General features: G+C 48.1%; 1 protein-coding gene across 1 annotated transcript in view; it reads right to left on the bottom strand.

The window, feature by feature from the left end:
• The window catches only part of smarcd3b (SWI/SNF related BAF chromatin remodeling complex subunit D3b), a 32009-nt gene that overhangs the window by 6306 nt on the left and 13203 nt on the right, over positions 1-12500 (bottom strand). The window contains 8 exon segments of the mRNA XM_080544306.1: positions 559-694; positions 1449-1546; positions 2666-2827; positions 5111-5212; positions 7089-7184; positions 8623-8745; positions 9009-9131; positions 10928-10970. Of these exon segments, the coding sequence (XP_080400432.1) occupies positions 559-694; positions 1449-1546; positions 2666-2827; positions 5111-5212; positions 7089-7184; positions 8623-8745; positions 9009-9131; positions 10928-10970 (883 nt within the window).

A 12500-nucleotide genomic window follows, 5' to 3' on the forward strand; every position in this document is an offset into this window, starting at 1 on the left:
TGCCTGAAGAAGGTCTATGACTGAAAGCTCGCAATAAACTACCTTTTTTTTGCACAGTGTTTGAGTGTGCGGATGCTGTTATTTTGCACAGTGTTTGAGTGTGCGGATGCTGTTATTTTGCACTCTAACGATCACAGGTGTCAAAGGAGAGCACACAAACACAAAACTCGGCGAAACATTCCAACGAGAAATTGAAAAAGGTGAAAACTTTGAGTAAGTATGAGTGGAAAAAAAAGTATGAGTAAGTTCATGCCGTTTCACCGAGTTGTGTGTTTGTGAACTTTCCTTTGACACCTGTGATCGTTGAAAAACGTGAAAAGTTTGAGGTAGTATGAGTAAGTACGGTATGAGTAAGTATGAGTAAGTTCACACCGTTTCACCGCAGAGAAAGACGAACGAGTCGTTCAAAACGACTACGACAGGAAGACAGAAGAGACTGCAGTGGAGGTGTGAAAAGAGGCGTTTGGCGTTTCACACAGGAAGCCACAACACCTCCGTGTTCCCCTGCAGAGCACCTCTGAGGTCGTTACAACAGGACGGGCTGGGCGTCTCTCTCACCTTGTTGTCAAGTGATGCGATTTCCTGCTGGTTGGCCGTGGAGAGCAGGAAGCTGCTCATCTGGCTCTTCAGAGGGTCCTCCACCTCCACGTCGATGTCGTAGCACGCCGTCTTCTTCTGGTCGTTGGGGTCGACGCTGTGGAGAGGCGGAGAGGTGGAGGGGACGGAGAGGTGAGACGAGAGAGGCTTTTTGGTGGAAACGTTTCAATTGATTAATTTGCCCCCCCCCCCCGTTGAATAAAGCCATTCATTCGTTAACATAAGAGCCATGCCATCGATGTGGATTATTCTTGATTTTTCAGCAAATGTAGAGAGACCTGACCATGTTTTAGAATATATTATTTTAAGTATATAATATGCTTGTGTGTGAATCGTTTGATTTCAAATTCACACGCAGAGATTCCCAGGGCGCAGTTGTTCACAACACTTTTAATCTGAATCAGAATGATCCTGATTCTTTTTTGTTGCTATCCAGGATATCAGGTCTATCTGTCTGATTTCGAGTCGTATAGGGGGGAAATCAGCCAGCTCGATCTGATCCTGGTTAGCGACCTAGAAATCAGGATAATTCTGATCCAGATTAGAGGCTTTGATGGTAAATGGACTGACTTATATAGCGCCTTATTCCAAAGCACTTTACAAGGCCTCTCATTCACCCATTCACACACCAATGGCGGCAAGCTAGCATGCAAGGCGCCGGCCCGCTCATTGGGAGCAATTTGGTGTTCAGTTTCTTGCCCAAGGACACTTCGACATGTGGCCAGCCGGGGCTCGAACCGCCGATCTGCCGACCTTGCGATCATTAGACACCGGCTCTACCTCCTGAGACACAGCCTCCTGTTTGACCCCCTGGGCCCTGGTGCTCTGGTGCTCCTGGCCATGGCGCTCACCTGATGACGTGGTTGATGACGATGGGGTCGGGGGGCAGCAGGAGGTTGGTGAGGCGCTGAGGTATCTCAGAGAACTTCAGACGCGGGCAGTCGAAGATCTGAGAGGGAGGGGGAGGGTGAAGAGCTAAGAATACACCAGCAGGGCTACTGTACATTACAATACAGAAGGCTCAATCTCCCAGATGAAAGTGACACTAAAGAAGCAGCAGCTTAGGATCTGACAGTGTTTGGCGGCGGTGTGCAGCACAGTGTTTCCTATATCCTTGAGGTTGTGAAAGGGGCTTTTCAAATGTGGCGTTATCGTTATCTTCAGCTTCAAGGACAGGTTGACGTGCTAGTAGAGTGGAAATACTAGAGGACTGTATTCTACCTACTGTACATTCTATAGAGGAGTGTATTCTACCTACTGTACATTCTATAGAGGAGTGTATTCTACCTACTGTACATTCTATAGAGGACTGTATTCTACCTACTGTACATTCTATAGAGGACTGTATTCTACCCACTGTACATTCTATAGAGGAGTGTATTCTACCTACTGTACATTCTATAGAGGAGTGTATTCTACCTACTGTACATTCTATAGAGGAGTGTATTCTACCTACTGTACATTCTATAAAGGAGTGTATTCTACCTACTGTACATTCTATAGAGGAGTGTATTCTACCTACTGTACATTCTATAGAGGAGTGTATTCTACCTACTGTACATTCTATAGAGGAGTGTATTCTACCTACTGTACATTCTATAGAGGAGTGTATTCTACCTACTGTACATTCTATAGAGGAGTGTATTCTACCTACTGTACATTCTATAGAGGAGTGTATTCTACCTACTGTACATTCTATAGAGGAGTGTATTCTACCTACTGTACATTCTATAGAGGAGTGTATTCTACCTACTGTACATTCTATAGAGGAGTGTATTCTACCTACCGTACATTCTATAGAGGAGTGTATTCTACCTACTGTACATTCTATAGAGGAGTGTATTCTACCTACTGTACATTCTATAGAGGAGTGTAGTCTACCTACTGTACATTCTATAGAGGGGTGTATTCTACCTACTGTACATTCTATAGAGGACTGTAGTCTACCTACTGTACATTCTATAGAGGAGTGTATTCTACCTACTGTACATTCTATAGAGGAGTGTATTCTACCTACTGTACATTCTATAGAGGAGTGGGGGGTAGGGGGTAATAGAGGGGTGTCTACCTGCTGGAAGTACTTGTCACAGTTGATGTACTCCTTGTCGTGGGAGTCCTGCAGCTTGTTGGTCTTGACGTACTGCCACAGGGCCTGGATGATGCAGGAGCGCGTCTGGGTGTGAATGCCCAGCAGCCGGGCCAGGCGGGGGTCCAGCTTGAACTGGGGGGGCTGGGGAGAGAGAGAGAGAGAGGTCTTAAACTGGGGGAGAGAGAGAGAGAGAGAGGTCTTAAACTGGGAGAGAGAGAGAGAGGTCTTAAACTGGGGGAGGGGAGAGAGAGAGAGAGGTCTTAAACTGGGGGAGAGAGAGAGAGAGATCTTAAACTGGGGGAGAGAGAGAGGTCTTAAACTGGGGGGGAGAGAGAGAGAGAGAGGTCTTAAACTGGGGGAGAGAGAGAGAGAGAGAGAGGTCTTAAACTGGGGGAGAGAGAGAGAGAGAGGTCTTAAACTGGGGGAGAGAGGTCTTAAACTGGGGGAGAGAGAGAGAGAGAGGTCTTAAACTGGGGGAGAGAGAGAGAGAGGTCTTAAACTGGGGAGAGAGAGAGAGAGAGGTCTTAAACTGGGGAGAGAGAGAGAGAGGTCTTAAACTGGGGGAGAGAGAGAGAGAGAGAGGTCTTAAACTGGGGAGAGAGAGAGAGAGAGGTCTTAAACTGGGGGAGAGAGAGAGAGAGAGGTCTTAAACTGGGAGAGAGAGAGAGAGAGAGAGAGAGAGAGAGAGGTCTTAAACTGGGGGAGAGAGAGAGAGAGAGAGGTCTTAAACTGGGGGAGAGAGAGAGAGAGAGGTCTTAAACTGGGGGAGAGAGAGAGAGAGAGGTCTTAAACTGGGGGAGAAAGAGAGAGAGAGAGAGAGAGGTCTTAAACTGGGGGAGAAAGAGAGAGAGAGAGAGAGAGGTCTTAAACTGGGGGAGAGAGAGAGAGAGAGAGGTCTTAAACTGGGGGAGAGAGAGAGAGAGAGAGGTCTTAAACTGGGGGGGAGAGAGAGAGAGAGAGAGGTCTTAAACTGGGGGAGAGAGAGAGAGAGAGAGAGGTCTTAAACTGGGGGAGAGAGAGAGAGAGGTCTTAAATTGGGGGAGAGAGAGAGAGAGGTCTTAAACTGGGGGGGCTGGGGAGAGAGAGAGAGAGAGGTCTTAAACTGGGGGGGCTGGGGGGAGAGAGAGAGAGAGGTCTTAAACTGGGGAGGAGAGAGAGAGAGAGAGGTCTTAAACTGGGGGAGAGAGAGAGAGAGATCTTAAACTGGGGGAGAGAGAGAGGTCTTAAACTGGGGGGGAGAGAGAGAGAGAGAGGTCTTAAACTGGGGGAGAGAGAGAGAGAGAGGGGTCTTAAACTGGGGGAGAGAGAGAGAGAGAGGTCTTAAACTGGGGGAGAGAGAGAGAGAGGTCTTAAACTGGGGGAGAGAGAGAGAGAGAGGTCTTAAACTGGGGGAGAGAGAGAGAGAGGTCTTAAACTGGGGAGAGAGAGAGAGAGAGGTCTTAAACTGGGGAGAGAGAGAGAGAGAGGTCTTAAACTGGGGGAGAGAGAGAGAGAGAGAGAGGTCTTAAACTGGAGGGGAGAGAGAGAGAGAGAGGTCTTAAACTGGGGAGAGAGAGAGAGAGAGGTCTTAAACTGGGGGAGAGAGAGAGAGAGAGGTCTTAAACTGGGAGAGAGAGAGAGAGAGAGAGAGAGAGGTCTTAAACTGGGGGAGAGAGAGAGAGAGAGAGGTCTTAAACTGGGGGAGAGAGAGAGAGAGGTCTTAAACTGGGGGAGAGAGAGAGAGAGAGAGGTCTTAAACTGGGGGAGAGAGAGAGAGGTCTTAAACTGGGGGAGAGAGAGAGAGAGAGAGGTCTTAAACTGGGGGAGAGAGAGAGAGAGAGGTCTTAAACTGGGGGGGAGAGAGAGAGAGAGGTCTTAAACTGGGGGAGAGAGAGAGAGAGAGGTCTTAAACTGGGGGAGAGAGAGAGAGAGAGGTCTTAAATTGGGGGAGAGAGAGAGAGAGGTCTTAAACTGGGGGGGCTGGGGAGAGAGAGAGAGAGAGGTCTTAAACTGGGGGGGCTGGGGAGAGAGAGAGAGAGAGGTCTTAAACTGGGGGGGCTGGGGAGAGAGAGAGAGGTCTTAAACTGGGGGAGAGAGAGAGAGAGAGGTCTTAAACTGGGGGGGCTGGGGAGAGAGAGAGAGGTCCCACTTATAGCCCCAGTCTAGCCTTTGTCTACCCCCCCCCCCACACACACACACACACACATAAATGCAACGATTACTGCTGGCTGACACCTGCTTTACTGTGATCATACTTTTTTCAAGGTCAAAAGAGGTCAAACGACGTTTTAGAGTGACGCCATGATCTGGGTAAAACGGTGTTAATATCGGAGGGTCTATGTATTATCTTTCCACCATATTTGGTGTCTTTTCCAAGTTTCCAAGTTTTGGGGGTCAGTTTTTCCGTATATATATCGCCCCCTAGTGGCGCCCTCCCTCCCTCACCTGGTAGTCCAGCATCAGCAGCAGTGTGCAGCGCACGCTCACGTCCCCGGGCCTCTTCACCTGGAAACCGTCCGTCTCCTGGGTGGTGGGGGTGCGGTGCCACTGGCGGGGGGGGAGGGGAGACACAGAGACAAACACCTGACCTTGAACACAACCGACAGAGCCCTAGTCACTGACCATCAGTAGTAGTAGTACACTCTGATATAATGTACAAACGTGCACACAAAGACAAAAAAAGAATACAAAACCAAATGTGTACACTTTCAACGAGCAGCCCTGCTCTCGACCCATAGAGTTTGTTGTCTTTTGGAAGGCTGAATCGCTGTAAAAAGAATAGACCATGCATGGTGTGGGTAAGGTACTGAGTGGACTACCAAGACAGCAGAGGGTTGAGCATTTTTTGTTTAGTTTTTTTGTTCGAGTCGCTAACTCAATAATTGGCAGTTGGCATTCAAATACATATTAAAATGATTTAATTGTTTTTAAATTAGAAATCACAAAATCAGCAGAGAGCATAGTTTTGCAAACTAACAAGAGCATGGCTTATCAAGTTGAGACTGCACTGTACCGTACTACTCAAATAAAAAAGACGATTTAGCCAATGCAGTCTACTACTAATAAAAGTATTAATTTAATCTCTCCTCTGTTATCTAGATGTCAAACCCTCCCTGGTAAATCTTATCTAAAGTGGAAATGTTATTTGAGTTCTGTCATCTTACCTTCGCTTTACTGGTCAGCAGCTGAAAAGAAAAACACTTAAAGTCTCCCTGCTGTTCAGTGTATCATAGCCACTTAGCATGCAACACCGGGGGATGACCTGGCTAGTGGGGGACGCATGAAATGTTTTGTTTTTGTTTTGTTTTTGGAGTTAAATATTTTTTCTTGTTGTAAGTTTTCTTCCACTACTAACGAATTCGATAGTGAGGGGAGATAAAAGATGTATTCATGACTGTGAGGTATTTCAAGGTAAGAGTGACATTTAGACATTCCGTCTAAATGGGCAGGCTCATTCAAAGCAAAAGCTCCGGGGCTCGGCTACCCTTCCCTGCGAAGACATTCTAAAGAAGGAACACCTTGAGAAGTAATCTTCCTTCGACAAAAGGGAGCGTTTTTGTGAGTGCATTTTTGTCATGTCACAAACTACAGGAGTGTAATTCAATGGAAACGGGATTCCAGAGTGAAATACGAATGATTTCTCTCTCAAAAACACCCATGCTTTTACCTTTTAGCTAAAGAATCTTGGTATGTTTTTTTTTTACTGTGCACAAGACATTAGAGTTCCTTCAGTCACACCAGCAGGTACCAGCAATCCGCCTGTACCATTGTACAACTAGCAAAGTAAGTAAGACTACAGCCTCCGACAGGATAAGAAACCATATGGGCCTTGGCTGTGTACCTCAACCCCTCAGGAACAGGCTTGCTCTAAGTGTGTGTGTGGTGTGTGTGTGTGTGTGTGTGTGTGTGTGTGTGTGTGTGTGTGTGTGTGTGTGTGTGTGTGTGTGTGTGTGTGTGTGCGTGTGTCTGTGTCTGTGTGTGTGTCTGTGTCTGTGTCTGTGTCTGTGTGCGTGTGTGCGTGCGTGCGTGCCTGCTAACTGACTAACAGCATTAGCATTAATAATCAGTATCAGTTCTTTCAAAAGCTGATAATTCATTAGGCCTAAATAGCTTATTTCATTATCCAAAATGATTGTATCTAAACAGCAACCGTTCGTTTGGTGTTATTAAAACCACACGACTTTGTCTTTGTCCTGAAGGAAATACTTTGAGTTGCTTTAGGAAGCAAACCCAAGTCTCCGTTCGCTAACCCCCTAGGCTCTAAACACCCAGCTGAGCAGACCAGGATGAGACTGATGGTGGGACACAGACAGACATGGGTACAGGAGGGGACATGGTGGTAGACACACAGTGAGACACAGAGGGGAGAGAGGGTGCTGGGGGGTATGGGGGGGTCAGTGGTCATCAGAGCGGTTGGACTTACCTCCACCAGGTGGTTGTCGGGACCGTACAGGTCTTTGTCCAGCTCGATCACCAGGCTCTTAAAGAACGAGGAGAATTTCCTCTTCAGCTTCCCTGGCTGTGGAGCGAGAGAGAGAGAGAGACGGTGTGTTAGTATGGCATAGAGACTGTAGATACTTTTTGGTTATAGGCAAAACCACACACACACACACACACGCACGCACGCACACACGCGCACACACACACGCTCGCACACACACACACACACACACACACCAGGGTTCCTACAAGTTTCAACAAGTCAAATTAACTTTTTTTTTTTTACCTCTTTGAATAGAATTTTAGACCTATTCACGACACCATATGATAGCTTTTTGTCATCCTCGAGGTGATGAAATTAGGGATTTCACTGCCATACAGACAAAAAAGGAAGCGAATTGGCATTTTTTGGGTTCCAGCTTGGTTAATTTCTGCGTAAATAGATGTGGTCGGACTGATTTCCTTGCAGAATCTCATTTTTAAGACCTAGCACCTCATTTTTTTTACCGGATAACTGAAATTAAATACCTTTTTGGCCTTATAAACCGGTTTGCTGGATTTTACACTTTACGGCTTTTTTAGACCAGCGCGGGAACCCTGACACACACACACACACACACACACACACACACGCACACACACACACACACACTGTTACCCTAATACATTGTGGTTGCCATGGGCTATGGCTGGCACCATGTCTAGGCTGCAGAGTTGCCAGTCTATTTAGGTGACTGTACCACAGCTTTTTAAAACGAGGCCAACATACAATGTGAAAACAGGACATTCTCGCTGGGTCCACTTCCTGCTAAAAGCTCAACCAGAAAGAACCAGAAAGAAATATGTGTGGGCTCTGAAACCCACAAATGGCTCAAAACCACTGTGAAATGGCAGCCCTGCCTCTGAACGATGACAACATTAGCCCCGTTTGAAGTCAAAGCTTACAGAGCTTACTCTGCAAAACCAATCTACGGCCATCTTGCTTTTCCCTGCCTAAGCCATAATCTGTGCAAACATTCAGCGAAACATCGATCATTCCTTCTAAGTCCAGACCAAACAAACAATTTGGTTTCTCGTCTGAAGTGGGCCAACCCCGACACATGTGTTAGAACTATGCATCACTACCGTACATGACTGTGGGGCGAACGCACCACAGAACAGCTCCCGGATCAAAGGGCTACACAATTTTCCTTCTCGGTTTGCGGGGTACGGCATGATCTCGGCTTTGAGAAAGGTATTTCACAGCGGTCGGGAGAGTCATTTCAACCCACGCAACGTTCAACTGCTGATCTCTCTGAAAAATGCTGAATGTTCGAGAGAGGAAAAAACACTAACTCGGTGAAATAACAATGCGATGGAAAACCCAAAAAACTACAAAGAGGAGAGTTAACAAAGACAGAATTCTTCTGGAGGAGTCTGTGTCATAAAAACATAAGCATACACAAAGGCAGGACAGAATGGTTATCAACAAGTGTTTTTTTTTGTTTTGGGTCAGGGGGAGGAAGAGGAAGTCTCACATCATCCAGCAGCTTCCCTTCTACCCGCAGCTCCCATGATGCAATGCTGCCATCCGAGTCGTCCGCGTCGGGCTTGGCCGGGTTGAAGGTGTTGGAGATGTACAGCCTTAGTTTACGCTTTTGCTGTCGACACAAAACACACACACACACACACACACACACTGTTAAAACCACAGGGGACTTTTTACACATAGGTGTTGGGTACTAGACTGTTCGACTTGATTTACGTAAAACACAGAACAAAATTCACACTAACGTTTGGAAACGTTTGGCTACCTAGAGAGCTCTTCAGTTCGAATAGCCAATAACATTTTAGAAGCTTGAGAGAACATACAAAGGTGTTTTTTAGTCTCATTGTTCAGAGACTATGGTCTGATATCTGCTACCTTCATGGGTCTCTTTAGGGCCTCCTGGATGTCCACCCGTTTGCGCATGATGGTCTGGTCCAGTTTGCGCTCGAAGGCCAGCAGGTCCATGTAAGCCTGGGATTCTGGGACCAGCTCACGGATCTGAACAGGGGAGGAGAGGGGGGGGGTTGAGGGACAATAAACTCCTTCTGTTCGACCACGGACTATATCACAGACAAAGTAATACTGCTTATTGCTTTTGTCCTCCCTCAAATCCTCCCTTAAGATGCTCCACCACAGTTAATGGGGGGGGGGGGGGGGAAAGAGCTCAAATGGGAGATTAGGTGAGCAAAGCAAAGCATGCCTGGTTTTCGCGATGACTTGGAACAAAACATTTTTCACAAAAAATCCTTTTGCCCTTCCCTATAGACCATACAGTAGTATACCTGTTATGCTACGACCCCATATAGAATCTAGGGATATGGGATGTACCAATACGATAAAGCCGGGGGGGGGGACGGACAAGAACAACACAGCCGTGACAATACCAAACCGAGGTAACAGAGGGCATTAGCGCCCACCAGGACAGCGTCTGGAACCGCCCCAGCCCTATTCATTAACTGGTACAGCCCAGACCAGCCTAGCGCTGTTGATGAGCAGGCTGCAGCCAACTAGCCCTGGGCCATTATCACACTGATCACCAAATGGAGGGGGGTCTGCAGACTGCCAAGCCATGGGCTGCTTACCAACCTGGACACACACCAGATTCTGCCAGATTCTCACACCGCAATACCCCTCCCTCCCTCTCTCCTTCCTTCCTTCTCTCTCTCTCTCTCTCTCTCCCACCCTCTCGTCTTTCTCTCTTTCCTTCCCAGTTCCCACCCCTCTCCCTCCCTCCCTCCCTCCCCTTCTGCCTCTCTCCTTGTCTCTCTCTTTCTTTCTTTCTCTCGTTCTCTTTCTTCATTGTTCCCTCTCTCGTTTGTCCCTATCTGCATCTCTGTCAGCAGGCTGAGGTGCACTCTAGACAGACTGCAGCGGACATTCCCTGTCCCTGAATCATTAGTGTGTGTGTGTGTGTGTGTGTGTGTGTGTGTGTGTGTGTGAGCGTGTGTGTGTGTGCGTGTGTTTGTGTGTGTGTGTGTGTGTGAGCGTGTGTGTGTGTGCGTGTGTGTGTGTGTGTGTTTGTGTGTGTGTGTGTGCATATGTGTGCATGTGTGTGTGTGTGTGCGTGTGTCTGTGTGCCTTTGTGTGTGTGTGTGTGTGTGTGCGCGTGTGTGTGTGTGTGTGTGTGTGCGGCTGTGGCGCCTTGCGCTATCTCTCCATGTCTGAGTCGTGTTACCGGATAAGAAGCAGAGACCCAGACGCCCACTGACCGGTTCAGAGACCGGTTCACTTTTCAACACAATCAATGGAGAACACGACGGCAGCGGTCTGACCAGGGTAAGGCGGGGTGGGGTGGGCAGGGGTGGCGGGAGGGAGCTGAGACTGTGGCGCAGTCACACAGCTTCGACACCCCCTGCTGGGTCGACCCCACCCTCACCTGGAGTAAAATTCGCTCGACGCTCAAACCGCCTCCTCGAGAATCTAGATTCTAGACGGGCAGTCGTTCTGATCTGGGTTTGTTTTTTGGCGGACCGGTCGTATTTTACTATTCCGTTTGAGAAGAGAAAAAGATGAAACCTTCTTCCAACCAACGGCCCTCACCGCCTGAAACCCCCTCAGATCACGCCGCGCATCGCCTTTTCGCTCCGTTTGTAAATAACACATCATCATCATCTGTCTGAACCCCTCCGCCTCCACCCGCCACAACCCCTGAGATCAAAACAACATCTTATATTCCAACAGACAATGGATAATCACACACACCACACCACACACACCACACACAGACACACACGTACATACAGTACAAGTAATGGGGAAGAAAAACCATGAATAGTGTATGCATGCAGGCTTACCCTCTGTGGAAGAATCTTGTCTGCCATTTTCCTTCTCTTGGCGCTACGGAGCGGGAGAGAAAGACAGAGAGAAAGAAGGGAAAGAGAGCATGTTACTATGGTGACTGATAGCGTAGCACCCAGGCCATCTGCTAAAATGCTGGGCCACATCCAGCACCCCGGCGTCCCAGCTGTGTGTGTGTGTGTGTGTGTGTGTGTGTGTGTGTGTGTGTGTCTGTGCGTGTGTGTGTGTGTGTGTGTGCTCTGTGTGTGTGTGTGTGTGTGTGTGAGCACGCGCGTGTGTGTATCCAGTGTGTGTGTGTCTGCACGTGTGTGTGTGTGTGTGTGCCTATGCGTCTGTGTGTGTGTGCGCACGCGTGTGTGTGTGTGTACCCAGTGTGTGTGTGTGTGTGTGTGCGTGTGTGTGTATCCAGTGTGTGTGTGTGTGTGTGTGTGTGTATCCAGTGTGTGTGTGTGTGTGTGTGTGTGTGTGTCTGCACGCACGCGTGTGTGTGTGCCTATGCGTCTCTGTGTGTATCCAGTGTGTGTGTGTGTGTGTGTGTGTGTGTGTGTGTGTGTGTGTGCGGCTCTGTGTGTGTGTGTGTGTATCCAGCAGAGGCAGGCAGCCGTATGCTGCGCCACCTGGAGAGTGCAGGGAGGACCGGTGGCATCCAAGCTCCAAGGTGTCAAATTGTCACACACCTCATGCACACGCACACCATGACTCATGCATCTGAATGACCAGACCCGCTGCAGCACGACCGGGAGCCAGCCCTTCTCTTTACTGAACCACCGCGTACGTACATTGTACAGCGGCAACCAATGACAACGCACCATTCCGAATCCGTCTTTCCTCCCAACCAATGAGGAGGCGCGGTTAGCCGTCCGTGACCTTTCCACAGACTGGTGACCCCACCCCAAACTCTTTCGGGACGGAAAATATAATATGGAAAGTATATGCACACATATTTCCATTTATGAATGCCAAGTGGTTTTCTGTTGTGGTGCTGTGGACATCGTTTGTTTGTTTCAGAGACCTGAGGGATTACTTACCGTGGTGGTTGTACATGCACATCATAAACTGGGGCGCGCCAGTTTGGTTCAAGATGCTTCTAGATTGCACTTTTGGGTCTCCTGTCTGGGTCTGTAATCGTGAGTCTACGACACTTCGACGGCTCTGGGCTTTTGTGTACCAGCCTGTCAGAGAGACAAGTCCACATCCACTCATTTGAAACTATGTTTTAAACAGCATTCATCCCCCCTCTCTTCCTCTCCCTCTCTCTCTCTCTCTCTCTCTCTCTCTCTCTCTCTCTCTCTCTCTCTCTCTCTCTCTCTCTCTCTCTCTCTCTCTCTCTCTCTCTCATTCTCTCTCTCAGAATAAAGCTTTTAGCCGTTTCATGTGAAACCATTCTTCTCTTATCCCCCCCTCTCCCTTCTGTCCTTCAGAAAATGTGACAAAATTTGAGTGCTTCAGATCTCTATGGCAACACAATGAATAATATGACAATTATCAAGTAGTTAATAAAGAATAAAAGGACGATCGTTAGGGAATGTAAGACCTCCGGTTAGCAACATCGAAGCAAAACATCTTAGT

Source organism: Nansenia antarctica, assembly GCF_963989245.1.
Source record: "Nansenia antarctica genome assembly, chromosome: 13".
Lineage (NCBI taxonomy): Eukaryota > Metazoa > Chordata > Actinopteri > Argentiniformes > Microstomatidae > Nansenia > Nansenia antarctica.